Source organism: Manduca sexta, chromosome 10 (assembly GCF_014839805.1).
Source record: "Manduca sexta isolate Smith_Timp_Sample1 chromosome 10, JHU_Msex_v1.0, whole genome shotgun sequence".
Lineage (NCBI taxonomy): Eukaryota > Metazoa > Arthropoda > Insecta > Lepidoptera > Sphingidae > Manduca > Manduca sexta.
The window spans coordinates 12,214,824-12,230,976 of record NC_051124.1 but is presented as its reverse complement, the minus strand read 5'-3'; the positions used below and the strand labels follow the sequence as shown (position 1 = coordinate 12,230,976).

At 34.8% G+C, this 16,153-nt stretch overlaps 1 protein-coding gene and 1 pseudogene across 1 annotated transcript; one reads left to right on the top strand and one right to left on the bottom strand.

The window, feature by feature from the left end:
• The first annotated feature begins 175 nt into the window (after positions 1–175).
• On the top strand, positions 176–4,138 carry LOC115451962 (recQ-mediated genome instability protein 1). The gene is given in 8 exon segments (XM_037437242.1): positions 176–384; positions 464–660; positions 1,329–1,425; positions 2,171–2,283; positions 2,560–2,700; positions 2,842–3,241; positions 3,243–3,594; positions 3,963–4,138. Coding segments are annotated over 8 exon segments (1,515 nt in total). The 5' UTR covers positions 176–304; the 3' UTR covers positions 4,098–4,138.
• Positions 4,139–10,125: 5,987 nt separating this feature from the next.
• On the bottom strand, positions 10,126–15,549 carry LOC119188948 (annotated as a pseudogene).
• Positions 15,550–16,153: the final 604 nt, after the last annotated feature.

Sequence of the window (16,153 nt, the reverse complement as noted above, 5' to 3'; positions counted from 1 at the left end):
AATTAAAAATATTCGTCATTAGTTATTTGTCGTATACGTAAGACTAGGCAGTATGGCCGTAAGACTATAGCCTGTCCTCTAAGGACGAAAAAAAAAAAAATATTTGTCAATGTCAATTTTGTCAAATCCATTGATAGCGGGAGAAATGTTCTGTGTTGGACATATATATTATAATTCTCTTTGGTGTTGGAACTTGGAAAGTTTGATGTAAATTCTGAATTGATTGGAGTATTTACTTATTACTACTACAACTTATTATAACTTGATATGACAACTTTAAGATTTCTAAATAATTCTACAAAACATGGCTGCTCATGTGATAAATGCTGTGCGAAGTTTTCTAGCGTCCAATCATATGTTCGTAGAAGATGAATGGTTAACAGGGTAAAATAATGTTACTTAATATAATAAACTCTCTTGGTTAATTAATAAAGCTACTTTAACATTTTGACTATATCCATAGGTGTGTAGACTATCTAACGGAGAATAGTGGCGGAAATTTGAGTTTGACCGAAGTGCAAAATTTGGCTAAGGAACAATGGTTGTTGAATGATTTAAATGACATCTGTCCAGGATGTTTGCCGCCGAATCTCGCCTCACAGACGAAAACAGTCTTAAATGGACGATACATGCTGCAAATAAATGCAACCATCGATATTGGTAAGATACTTTAGATATTCCATTATTTTAATGATTTTCTACTTATCTGTGTTTAATCTGCATTTGACTCTATCGGTTACTTTCATTAGCTAATTTAACAAAAATTGTAACTCTAATTTAAGGCGATACCTCAAGGTTCATTTTCATACATTTTGTTTCGGCTTTAATCTGGGTAACTAAACAAGTATTGGCAAGTAAAGAATTTAAATTCACGTCTAGTTAGTGATTAGTTCTCGCAGTTGAAAGAAAAATGTAAAAATAATTAATAATCATGTATATTTCTGCCTTTAAAATTTCGTCATATTAAATTTTAAAGGCCGAAATATCCATGATTATTAATTATTTTTACGTTTTTCTTTCAACTGCGAGAACTAATCACTAACTAGACGTGAATTTAAATTTTACTTGCCAATACTTGTTTAGTTACCCAGATTAAAATGGACCTTGAGGTATCGCCTTAATACATACCAATACCAACAATATTAAAGGAAATTTGCATTTATTTCCTCAAGGACATGATAAATATCAGTACCAAATTTTGTGCACATCTCTGAAGTTTTTTACTAATAACAAATATCAAAATATCTTCATAAATTTTCATTTTTTCAACATTCATAATATTTTACTTAACTCTCCCATCTGAAATTTAAATCAGTAATCACTTTTAGGAACATCGGCATACCAGCAATATTTGAAATTGCAGAAAGTAAACATGGACAATGTGGAGACCACCACCAGACACGAAGATAAAGTGCCAAATCGTAGGTAATTATGTTAGTATAACCATTCATAGGATATTGTTATCAAGCAGCCATAAAAACAAAATCATGTTTCGCAACATGCATGTTTTTCTGACTGCAAATGGCAGTTAAATTAGGGGATGTAGATAAGAAAGAAAAATTCTTATATTTGTTTTGAATTTATATTCTACTATATGCCAAGTTACTACTATATTGGATAAGACACACAAAATACTCTATAACATTGATTCCCAAAGTAATCCAGGTGGACCACAGAGGTCCATGAAAGACTTGACAGGGGTTTACATTGGCGTGACCAAAAAATGGGGGTCTGTGATTCATTAGCAGAAGTCCTCGAAAATTTATCTGGTTTGATAATAGAGTACTAAAATGTTGGGTTGACTTCACTTATCAATAAAGGCAGATAATATCGATAAAGGTTGTAAAAGGCACTGTGGCCCCAACATGGGTTGTGCTGGGGCCCGTGATGGCTGAGCCGGTAGTTATGCCATTTCTCTGTGAAAATTAAAAGAAGGTCGACCAGGACCAGCAAAATTTTCAAGGGGTCTATGAGTAAAATTCATCCTGAGAATTTTTCCATAAATTACACCTACATTATCACTAAATGCTGTAGGCTTTTCTATTGAGATCTGGAAGGAAACTTTACTTGGGCAGAATCATAGGCATAAGTTAGTTTAAAATACAAAATATAAATTTCCATTTGGGATTTGTTTTTAGAAAGCCAAAGAAAATACTATTGATGTTCACAGGATGATTAAATTATACCTAACAGATGGCGAACAAGAATTAACAGCTATTGAATATAAGCCAATGAGGAATTCGAGCTGTGACATTTCACCGGGTGCTAAAATTCTTATTAAAGGTAAATATTGGAATCTCACTTCCCTGAACAAAGCTTTATTAATAAGCTATATCGTAAACTCAGTCCTCATACAAAAAAAAATTTGTCTTATTTACCCACAAAATTTTAGAGCACAAAATTTCTTGTTTTTACTGGTGCACTGTTAAATTTCACAGTGGGCCTGCAATAAACGATTTTCTTGTTTTATAGATTATCACTGAGCGGTCTAACCCAATTTGTAGGGTGTTTGTTCCACTGTATCTTGAATGTAGTATTGACTGTATATTGTGTTGATAGGTCCTGTAAATTGTCGACGTGGAATTATACTGCTAACAGAGAGCTCTATCGAACTCATGGGTGGTGATGTTGCGGATATCGCCATTTCCAACTCGCTTCCAGCATTATTAGCTACTAAATTGGGCTTACCAATGCCTCAAGGTATGGATTTTTTTATATTACAAATAAAGAAATTGTAAACCAAAATATCAATTACTTATGTTCATAATAAAAAAAAATCCCCCGTGAGTATTATAAGCAATGACAGTATTTGAAACAATTTTATGTGCTTGTATATTGCAGAAGCAGATGCAAACACAACGATAAGTCACGCAAGAAACACAGATATACCAGCACCACACACAGATGTACCCACATGGTCATCCAATCAAATGTCGGAAACAAACATGATACAAACAACAGCAGTTCCAAACATCACAGACATTGATGATGATATTGATATAGACCAAATAAATGCTTTGGAAGCTTTATTGAACCCTTCAAATAGTGTACCATCAAGCTCCAATGAAAGGCCAAAGTCAAACAACCCAGATACAGGAGTATATATAGAATTAGACCCAGTGAAACGCCCATCGCCAAGTGATTATAATATACCAGAAAAGAAATTTAAGGAGGATACTGTTAATAAAGATGATTATCCAGATGACATGGATCTGATAATTGAAGAAGATGAGGATTTATTAAGAGATTGATGCTAAAATAGATGTTATTGAAAACCACGAACCAATGTATACAGGTCCTAAAGTAGTATCATCAGAACCCTTTGTGTATATTAAGCACATTAATGAATTATCTGAATCAAAAAGACATGGAGTTTTTAAAGTTAAGGCTCAAATAATGAAATTGCTGTCGAAACTGACTGTTGGTAAAGATGCTTGGTGTTTGAAATGCACGATTGTTGACGGCACGGGAAGCTTAGACGTGGAGTTTACCAGTGCAGTGCTCTCTAAATTAGTAGGTTATACTCCACAGGAGATGACCCAGCTGAAAAAAGACATGGCAAAAGACCCACAGTTGAAAGAGACAGTAATATTGGTGAGTTGAAAATAATTAATTAACAAAAGTATATTTTTCAACAATTAGATCACTTTATTGATAAAGGTTTAATTAAACGTATTTTACGCGTTAGGCGTGACTTCAAAGTTAGTCACAGGTGACATCACAGAGGGCCAATAGAATTACGAACTTCAAGTCGATATTGTTGATCTTCACATGTTTTGTTATGCTAATGAACTTGCTCATTCTTTTTTGTTAGTTAATTTTGTTTTGTTAGGATTTGCGTGAGGTGTTTAAGTGGTTTTAGCCTTCGAACTATATTTTGGCCTTTTTTAATGAAACTAATAAAATTGCCTGCTTGTATTTCTAATTTCAAGCGAGTATTGTACTAAACCTTTTATTTTCAGGCATTGAAAAACGCAAAGGAAGCTCTGCAAGTGTTATATTGCATTATAGAAATAACTATACAGGATGTTCCCAGAATAACAAACTTAATACCATTTGCAGACGTCCACGTCGATTTACTTCGGAAAAGAATTTAAGACTCTGTAAAAGCACGTTGTAAATATAGATTAATATGCGACCAATATCTTTTATTAAAATTCCCTATATTTCCATAATACTAGTACATTCAAAGTTTGTTCCACAATAAATGGTTTTGTAGTTACTACCTATGAACCACACTGAGATTATCCGATTTGTAACTGTCGCGGTTGCGATTATCACTCGCAAAACGGGCGGTTAACGGTCAGTTGAGTTCCTGAACGCCATGGATACACAGAAACAATCACGATGCTGTGATAACGAGTCACTAGAGCAAAATGGCGTCGGATTTCTGTACCGCCCGCCGATTACTGCAGTTGCACACCTACCGATCGTAAAGTGCGCGGGCGCAACACGCCGCCGCTGCGGGTGCGGCGTACGGACCGCGGCCCGCGCGGTTCTACTAGTTGCCCGCCGGTACAGCGGGTACTGCTTACAACCGCGCGCGCCGCGGGCGTAAAACGCGTTGTCAAATGTACAATCAGCAAAGTTCGTGGTCGACCACCCTAAGGGTCAAAATAACTTGGCAAATTTGTTTTACTACGTTTGGGAGGCGGGGTTTGGGATCGATTGCATAGATCGATATCAGTCGTAAGTCTGCTGGCTACCTGCAATGACGTTACGTAACACAACCGAACCGCTGCTGAGTGTATAATAGAAAACGAAATTACAATTGATGCGCGCACGTCTATGCTATGACGATAATTCCTATACTTGTAAGATGCATATCGTCGGCGTAAAGAACGTAATAACAAAAGTTTTATAGTTTGGAGACAATCGCAATTTACAGTGTTTTTATTGTTGAATTTTTGGCATTATTTTTTATAAATGAGAAACGACATTACGTTAATTATTTTATATCATATTATGTGCCTGATTACCTTCTTTTTAACTTTTAACAAACCAAACTTTATGTTGTATTCAAAAATAATCATTTTAAAGCAATTTCCGCCATATTTGTCACAACTATATTTTGTAAGTAAATTATGATTAGCTCCTTTTTTTAAGCCGTTTTTAGTTTTCGGTCTCTTTAAACCCATAGTCTATAATTAATTTATTAAATAAATTCAATGGCTGCATAATATTATGATTGAATTTTGAATCGTAAAATTTAAACTGTTCAGTTTATTCAATTCGTTCAATAATTCATATTATAATAATAAATCATAGTTAATAGATTTCATTATTTGAATTGTTATTTTATTTCATTTCAAAAACTTAGACGATAACATTTTATTCCAATCTCTGTATTTACAAATATGTATTAACATTAAAGTTAAAATAATTGACCTAAAATTATTAGCTTCTTGGAGATATTGTTTTTATTTCCTCTTAATGATCTTTTTTTATCTTAAATATGAATAGTTTTTGAGTTAATAACGAAATACCTTTTTTTCATCCTAATTTGAACTATTTAACACCTTTTTGAAGTAGTTATTTGGACTATTTATCGGTATGCAGCGATTATTATTTATTGAATTTGAGGCGAGTTTAAAGATTTTATGTGTAGGCGGTAATATGCTTTTATTAGAGTAATATTGAAAGGCCAACATTTTTATTGCTGCAGATGTTGTTTGAAAAGAATAAATATATCACATAAAAATGGTTTGTTAAAGAGCGCATTTTTATCAATGTTTGTATTGACACCGGTCTTACGTGGACGCATTTATCGTTAAACTGAGTCTATTGTTATGCTATTGAATTTAGAGGCATTTAAAGATTATAAGTGTAGGCGTTGATTTGAATTCTTATTACAGTAATATTTGCAAGGCTAACATTTTATTGCTGCACATGTCCAGTTTGTAAATTTTAGTTACTTTCTTTAGCCAATTATTTAGTTTTCGCTCAGTTAAAACCCAAAGTCTATAATTAACTTACAGTTATTGATTTTTTTTACCGATTTAATAGCTGCATATTATGATTGAATTTTGAATTATAAAAATTACTTAAACTAATTACTTAATCATTCATATAATCATAAATTATTGTTATTCGTTTCATTATTACAAATTATTATATTTTTTCTCAAATTTTTTATGCTTTTTGAACATTTTATTTACTTTTTAAAGGACATGTCCGTTTTTGTATGGGCGCTGGTTTTTGTTTCGAATAAATTCCAACCAACCTCAAACTTATTGAATAATAATGTGCCAAAATTAGTAACTTGGAGTCATTACAATAATAATAATAGACCCTTCATTGATAAGAAAAATAAGAAAAGTCATGGCTGAGTAATTCATACAAATAATTTCACGATTCGTCAAAAGATATAACTACCTGTTTTTTTTTTTACATAAATAAGTGTTATTATTATCATTTGCGGATATAAAGGGAAAAATTTTAAAATAAGAAAATTTGAAAAAATGTTATTCGTAGTAATTATTTTCAGAGATAACTAAACAAGATTTTTGATTACTTAACTTTTCGGGATGCCTTCCAAATGTAATAACGTTTATATTTGCATAAATTTAAGCATTTTAAGTGTAAAATTTAAAGTAAATTTTTTAAAATCTCACAATCAAATCTTTCAAATAAAATGATTTATTTCAATAGGCTCGTTTTGTGAACCAGTCGATGAGGCTCACGCACATATCGCTACGATATATAATTATCAATAGTTAAAATCGAATATAGTAGATAATATATTTGCAATACCAACAAGTAATGAGATACACATGTAAAATGAAATTTCGTAGAAAGTCTATGTAAATAAAACACATTTTTTTGTTACTTCAGTGATATGATTTAATTGTATTCATTACAAGTTTGATACGCTCAGCAGGCAGGTTGAGTAGAGTGTGCGCTCTGGATCGGTTAGCGATGGAGCTCTCATCCGCATCCTAGTGTATTCTTTGAGGGACAGTGGTTCTCTGTAATACAATTAAATTATATATTAATTACTAAAATCTATTATTCTAATAATATTTTAACGTAATGACTACAGTGCCAATATAATAAAATTTATATGGGAGCATAACGCCAGTGCGGCCGACACAAAATACGTGGGTCAAGTACGAAATAATCCAAATTCAGTAAAAAAAAAATCAACTCTGTTTTCCATAATTGCACACATTTTATTGAGATAAAAATCCCAAATTGTATTAAATCGGATTGTAATTCTACTTTAATTCAGTGCTACATATTATGTAGTTGTAAAAGAAACAATAATAACAGAAACCTCTGGGTTAAACTGGGTGGAACTTAAACGTCTATAAGCGGAACTTACAAACGCGCCGACATAGTTAATTACTCTAGTAAGAAATCATAATACCACTACTTAAAATCTTTAAACTCGTCTAAATTCAATAAACAATGGCTGCCGCTTTCCGATAAAGGCGTCGACGTGGAACCGGGGTTAACAAAAACATAAAAAAATGTCGTCCTCTAACAAAGACCCTTTTTATGTGAAATCTTTACACTTTTAAACTGCACATGTGCAGCAATAAAAATGTTGGCTATGCAATATTACTGTAATAAAAACAAATTACCGCCTATTCATAAATTAATTATACTCGTCTATATTTTTGGCATTAAATAAAAATTATTAATAAAGGAGATAGAATTTCGGGCGTCGTGTCTTCTTTAAATTGGAAATTTCCGCCTTATTTCTTAAATATTTATATTTTTTAAGTTATCGAAGAACCTCTTTATCCTCTTAATAACAAATGTATTTTTTAAGTGCCAATGAACACTAAAGATTATTTTTCTAGACGTCATGTTATCCAAATCGAATGAGTTATCACTCATATTTTTGGATCTTTATAATACATAAATTGACACCTTTTTGAGCTTATTGACTGGACTAAAAGGCTTACCGGCCTGTCTTAATATATTCCCAACATTAAATTAGAGTTTACTATTAAAAGTCGACGGTAAAAGTTACGCTTAATGCTACTGCTGTTTCAATATCGAAAACTCTGAATTTTTAACTGAGATCAAGAAAAGATAGGTAACACCTATAACTATAGTGGGTATACCCGTCGAAGTAGTTTATTTTTGCATTGAGTACTTTTAGTTTTCCAATTATAATTCTTTTCAATATTTTGACATTTGATTATACGTAAAGCAACTTAAATAACATACTACATAGATTATTACAAGTATGATTAATAGATATGTTAATTTTTTGGCAAAAAAACACACCAATGACAGTAATCATATTTGACCCTACGATAGATAGGATAACTTAAGGATTAATCTATACTATTATATAAAGCTGAAGAGTTTGTTTGTTTGTTTGTTTGAACGCGCTAATCTCAGGAACTACCGGGTCAAAATGGAAAATTCTTTTTGTGTTGGATAGCCCTTTGTTCGTGGAGTGCTATAGACTATATATCATCACGCTATACCCAAAAGGAGCGGAGCAGTAATGGCTAATCTCAGGAACTACCGGTTCGAATTGAAAAATTCTTTTTGTGTTGGATAGCCCTTTGTTCCTCAAATGCTATACGCTATATATCATCACGCTATACCCAAAAGGAGCGGAGCAGTAATGGCTAATCTCAGGAACTACCGATTCGAATTGAAAAATTATTTTTGTGTTAGATAGCCCTTTGTTCGTGGAGTGCTATAGACTATATATCATCACGCTATGACCAATAGGAGCGGAACAGTAATATAAAATATAATAAGTAGCATATTGAAGTCTGTTTTACACAATTAAAGGAATAAGTATTCATCAAAACTCAATAATATTATAATTATATTTAAAAGAGCTTAGAAAGGTGGTGGTTTATGTTGGCTTTAAATATAATTAATTATGATGACCAATAATTAAAAAAAAGCCATAAACCGCGATTTTCTCAAAACTGCAAAAATTTAATTATTAACTGCCGACATTTTTCCCACGCATATTAACGTCCACTAGTTCAAATTAATATAATATATTATATAGTATAGTATGACTGTTTTACTTACCGTAAGATTTAATTCACGGAATATATAATCCATGGTGCAGTAGTGACAGGACAGGTCGGCGACTAAGTAATCAAGCTTCCAGTAAACGAACATAAGTCTACGTAGTGGCAAGATATCGATGGCCGTAAACGAAAAAATAATTGTGAGCAAAATGTTACTCAATAGTTGCGTGCGCGTCGTCAATCAGTAAAATACAACTATAGTAAACAATAAGAGTTATCTGCTGTTCCTTTCGCACATCTCCAAAACTGTCGTAATTGGTGAAATATGAGACAGGGGCGTGTCTAAATATCTCGGGACATTAGACCGGTCAAGCAAAATGTATTTGGAAGTGTACTAGCACGAACTTGGCTGATTGTACATTTATTTTCGACGTATATATTTGCATTCTACAGGAATTGCGGGCCTGACACGGCTGACACGGGATAAAACCGCTTCGTGAGTTCTTAGCCTTATAGTCCATAATCGGCTTGCGTCATTAGCGACCTGACGAGGAAGCTTAGTGAGGCTGACAATGTAACGTTTCCTGTTAGCCTTCTTACACTGCTGAGATAAGATATACTGGAAAATAAAATGGCACTTGTGGATTTTTTCCAACGATTTTTTCTATTTTCAAAATGAATTCTATTTGTGGCTAGTGGTTATAACGGATAGATGATTTTTCTTAGCACAAAGCTCAGGCACCAGTTACTCTGCTGGATACGCACCTTTAGAATCATGATTGACGTATCTGGATTGACATAGTCCTTGTATGGGGATTTTTATAGCTGCGATATAACCAGAGAATATTTCAGGTTCTGAGAATAGTCTCTCAATTTCCAAAGTCAGCTTTGAAATATGAAGTAATAATACTCTAAATGGCGCAAAATTCATAAGACGCATGTTTATAGTTTCTGAAAGACTCCTTAAATTTAATTTGGTCATATCAAACTGTAGTAACATGCTTTGAGCGTTTCTCTTCAAATCTTAAAATAAATTGTACAATTAAATCGTTAATGTTATGAATTCATAGCAGTCTGATATTTTATAACCAATTCATTTCAATATGGGTTACACATCTGGCATTCCCAACTTCAATAAAAGCATGCTTTTGGAATAAAAGACAGCAAACATATTTTATAACTATTTTATTTAATACACCTTGTAACGCAATAATAGTGTGGAGTTTATTTTACAAAATATATCAAATAATAATATATGAACGCGGGCTATCGGTACCATAACTAATTGGCTAGGTGTTCACAAATATAAACAAACGTCTTGTGATATGTGGGCATGGGAACCCTTCGCGAAGACAATTATAGTGGAGAAATAATTCTGGAATGTACGACGAAATCAATTTGCCAATATACTAAATAAATAAGTCATAGTCCTGGACCCTGAGATAGGCATGTGACGAGGCAAATTATAATTATAGTCTGAACAGAAACATAAGAAAACCTTTGAAGGCTCCACTTTTTCTTACGTTTTAAAGTTAACGTTGTCAGTAAAGGAATGAAATCCATATTTTTACATGACGAGGTTTTTTATTTTCCTGGCCATGCTATAACTAGTACCTATATAAAGTATTCATAGACATGTTATCCTCTTAATACGTGTCAGTTTATCACTTCATCGGTAAGAGCTGTTTTGATTTTGCAGTAACAATAATGGCATTTTTATTGTATTCCCAAACAACTTCATTTATTGTTCAGTGTTGAACAGCAAAACACATGAGATACTATTCCTTCATTCGAACATTCTAAGACAAATTTTATGCAAGCTTAAAGATTTGTGCCGACCTCATAGTGGAGCCTACATAAATTATTCAAAAAAATCGTGTAATCTTGCATGAATGCCTGCATTCCAAAATTAATTCTCCACAAAAACATCATGACTTGACAACACGGAAACCTTAGGCATAGGTCATAATAGCTTAATATTCCTAACATTAGAAATACTTCGGCTATAATTAAAAGGTCAAATTCATAATATAAAATAGCGGGTAAACATAACTAAATTGAGCACTCGCAATTAAAATATACAATACATATTAAAATGTTAAAAAGCGGACATCGAACGCGGCCTGTCTACCCTCATTCGAATGTCTCCAGGAACCTAGTCCATAGAAACAATATTATGTACATTGACTACATAATAATGTGAGATAAACATTTAAAATTACACATTGAATGCAACAAATTCTGAAATATATGTTTACAAGTAGTAATGTAAAATATAGACATTTATATATTTTGTATAAATTAATTCGGACACATATTATGTCGAACGATTATCAAAGTTTCCAAGTCAACATTGGCCACAATTTCCAAGTCAACATTGGCCAAACTTTCCCAGTCAACATTTGGCCAAAATTTCCAAGTCGACATTTGGCCAGTGAAAAAGTTATAACCGATTAACACAATAAGTGCGTATATTTGATAGTTTATAAATAACCATTTTAATATATCGGCTAAGAAGCAAATAAATAATATTGTTATTTCAATGCGAGATCAATTTGAGATCTGGGGACCTCTTGCATCCAATTGACCATTTTATTTCACTAGAACAGTGTCCTTTTCTAAATATTGGCGTTGTCGTAGTGTATGTAAATACTTATATATTGTTCCACTTTACAAAACGAACTCTTTTCAGGGATAATCTAGAGGAATTTGACAAGGAAGTTAAAAGCGTGTTTTGCAGAACCGGTTGTATTTACCAACCCTGATGAACTCTAAAATGTCCATTACCTCTAATACCTAATAAATCAATGTAGAAAATTTAAGCAACGCTTTCGGAAATTTTAATTCTTACCCCCAAAAAGAGTTAATTCTGCTGTCACGTTCCTAAATTAAGACAAGTAGAAAATACATAATTAACATGGTTTGTTTAAAAACTATGATAAAAAGGAAGGTGAAAAAACCAAAGACTACAATGTACATTGACAAAACAATCAATAAATAACTTACATTTAATTAGTTCGTTTTCTAGAAGCACTCGGTAGAGTAATTAAACGTGAATGTTAATTTTTCACCGTATCTAAAATTGAAAAATGCTATTACGCTTGACACCTCAATGGAAGACCTAACCATTGGGACTAAAACATTTCACTTTGCACACACTAGCATTGCAAGGAAAAGAGAACCTTGTTGTAAGTAGCATTGGATCTCTTTTTAATTAGATGATTGAGTGCTTAACAACTCGTAAACACTATGCGGATAGCAGCATAAGAGACAATTGTCTTTTATTAAATCCGACTATCGTATTTTATAACGTAATGCGTACGAGCTACGAAGCATTATTTGATTTCTAAAATAAAATTGTGTACCTTTCGCATATTCTAAATTAAATATGAATACTAGTGTGCCAACGATTTACACAAAAGTAAATAAAAAATAATTCAAAGTAAACATAATTTATACGTTCCAACGCATGATTCATTTATTCTTATTTGAGTTGTAAATACATAATTATTCTTTTGGTATTAATGGTAGCGGCTCGTCTATAACGAACGAGCATTCTTTAGGTGTAGATTAATAGAATGCCAGTTTAATTTGGACTTTATTTGAACAGAAATAGCGGAGGTTATACAACGTATCCTTGGCAAAAATATTGCCGAACGTCATGGTACGTTTCAGATTATGCACTCACTGTAAATCAAAAGTTAAGTTCTTAGGAAAATCTATGCAATTGAAGTTAGACCGCCCTATTTTAATATTGGTAGCGTGTCATATTTTATAACATCAATCGCATAACTGTTTATTACGAATATCAATTCCTGTTCACACGTAATACATAGCTATAATGACTCGGTCTTGCTTATATATTGCCTCTATACATCACGTCAATAATGTGTAATTGTCTGGATATTGTACCGTTCTTGGCAGTACAGTTAAATTGTCAAATTTGGATCAATCCGCGTTGACGGAACGAAATAAAGCCGGTATTACTTCAAGCTATTTACAGCGGTTAAAACAATATGCATGCACTTCTACCACGTATAAACCGGCCCTACAAGCTTCAGTCTTCCACTTAAATGCCAACCCAAACATTAGGCCACTCCGTTCAATCAGCTGAGACTGAAGGCAAATTTCAGCGTTTTACTGTTTATATGTGGGTGAAATGATAATCTAATGTATTGTTTCAAACAACCGTCAACCGTATACTATTTTTGTCTAATGATTCTAGCACCCGATAAGCAGTCAGTCCGCAGTAAAACTCTGTACGCCTTCATCTCATCCCATCCATTACTCATAGGAAACCGTTTATAAAATTCTTTCGTAGAACAGAAGATACGCTTGTGCCCTGAGCACTTTCTCCTCTGTGACCTCAGACACCATGCTGTCCGAGACGTAGTACCACTTGCCGGAGGGTGGCTCGGCGGCCGACGTGGGTCCCTCGCCAGACTCGTAGCCCGAGAGGTCCGATTCGGAGTCCGCGTCGGCGTCGCCGCTGCCGGCGTTGTTTGGCATCGTGTTAGCGCTCTTTGGCAAGAACCACCATTTGGGATCACCGGCTTTGACCGGCTGTCGCACCTTCACATACGCCACGTAGTGGCCGCCGTGCATGCCCCCCGAGTGCTCCACGACTCCGTATAGAGAGTACAGTAACTCGTTTTGACCACGGTTCACATTGGGCAGCTTCCTCACTTTATCCATAGCGCAGAACGGTGCCAAGTCAAGAATTGTCGGGAAGTCGACGTGCTTCGACATCTTCCTGAACATGCACCGCGGTCCGATCTGGAACCTCTTCAAATGCAGAATCAGGATGGCGGGTGGACTAGATACCAGGAAACGTTTGGTTGCGTTGGTGTACACTGTCTTTCCATCTTTACCGTTTATTCGTTCAGTACAAGTTTCACATCCAACTTTGTTGTTACCAGTGAGCAATTCTAGAGCTGTGAACTGACTGAGACACGACTGGATGCTGCATTCGTCTTCGTCGCAGATGTATCGTGGAGAGAGCGGGCTCTGTCGCGTGTACGGCAGGAAGTCTCTTTGTTTTTCTGCTTCTACGTTATTGACTTTCGGCCGCGGCACAGGCGGGGGAGCCGGTGGGTCGGGAATAATACTCTCTGCAGCTAAAGGTGACGGTAGTGGCTTCGTGGTCTTCGGGTCGTCTACATTATACAGCTTCAGCTTGTCCAAATGGTTGTTCAAGTCGTTGATCGCCTTGCTCTCCGGCAAAGACTCGTAACTGCTCTCTCCACTGTGCTCCAGAAGATTCCTACATCCCTGCACGCTTATACCTCGTGACACCACTTCATTGGAGTATTCAGGGACGAAAGATATCCTCGAAACAGGCCTTTCAAACTCAGTTTTGACTGGAGACAGCTTGTTATGTTGGGGACTTGACAGATCTAGGTTTATTTCACTAGATAGCGAACTATGACTGCCCAATTCTTTGCCATTGGTCGGTGAGTCCACATTATCCACGGTTTCTGTAGAGTTATGTTTGGTGGCCTCTGGACTGGCGACTCCTGAATCTGGATTGGACAAATTCTCGAGTGGTATTAGAGGCTTGTACTCAAGCGGTATCGCCGTCGTCGACGTTCCAAATTCTACTTTATCCTTATCCGCATTTTCCGGGGTGTTATCCGCCTTCTCTTTGTCCAGGTCGACCGGACTCGTCCTGATGGAGTCGGAGCTTACTCACCTTCTCGGAGTTGTAGCCGGACTCCATGTGGTAGGCGGCGAAGTTGGCAGCAGTGTGCGCGATGGCCTGCGTGCCCACGGACACGGTGTGAGTGTCGGCCGCGCGAGGCATGTCCTCGAGGTTGTCTTCCACATCAGCGTCGGACTGCTCGGAGGACGACTTACCGTCCTCCTTGGGACCGTTGGCCTCCGCGCCGTTCTCGTCTTTACTCGTCGAGTTACCTGCAATAGAAAAATTACGGTTATTTTGACGAATGTATTGTATGCACTCGGATGTAGTCAGAAAAAAATATTATTTACTTTTATTTAAGTTTATAAACATAACATTATTTATACTTAAATATTTATTAAAACTTTGTTGGTATACGCATTAATTTATTTATTATTTTTTTCGGACTACAAACGTTTTATAAGTAAAGGTACGGATCTTGAACACTAACAGATGCTCGGTAGGACTATCCAAAGTTCGGACAGCGGGAGCAGCGGTGTAAGAGCTAGGAACAGTTTGACGAGACAGTGCTATCATACAACAATAGATTAATTAACCTCAAGGTATATTAAGAAAGTCTTGTGCAAACATACTTGCAGAGCTCCCCCCACAATGTTCGTCTAGTGTTCAAGATCCGTGCCTGGTGAACACAAAAACAATAAAGCGACATAAACAGCTCATACAAAACACCACCTTTGTTTTTGCGCGCGGCCTTCCTGGCGGCCATCCGTTCCTTCTTGAGTTGATGTTTCGAAGGTTTGTTCTCCTCTTGTGTATTGTACATATTGTCTTCTGAAAACACGGGCCATTTATAATTCATGCATTGTTCGTTAAATCACATCGAAATCTACTTAAGCACGTTTAAATTAGGGTATTGCATTCTATTTCAATAGAATTTAAATACAATGTAAACTGACTGATGTCATTTTCATAATTGATTTGATTTTCTAATTTTCAAGTTTAGAAATTGACTAGTTGTTTTAACTTTAATAAAATGTTTATTTACATTTATAAATTCTATTAAAATAAAATAATCATGCTTGTTTACACACAGATAAAATTGCTTATGGACAATTCACACTTTGAGAAATACAAAAAAAAATACTTCAGTTTTGTAATAATGAAACTCGCGTAATATTAGTCACTTTATTTTGGTTTGACTGGGTTAGTCACTTCACCTGTTTTCTTCATTTTCCGCAACCAGCTGCCAAGTCGCTCATGACTAACATCAGTCGGGTCAAATTAAACCAATTGTAATCAACCATCGTAATCAAAAACTGTAAGTCATATTATAATCTCAAAGTGAGCATTGTCATTTATAAAAAAAAATTGAAAAAGTTTTGTAAAATCTTTTAACTTTTCCAAATAATTACCACGTAAAATGTATAAACACATTTATTTACAACATTCAAACATCGATAGGGGGAGTTTCAACTACTCAATAGTTTTCACAACAGCAGCATGGATAAAGAACACATCAAGCACACATATAGTATGTATGAATCACTTACCGTTA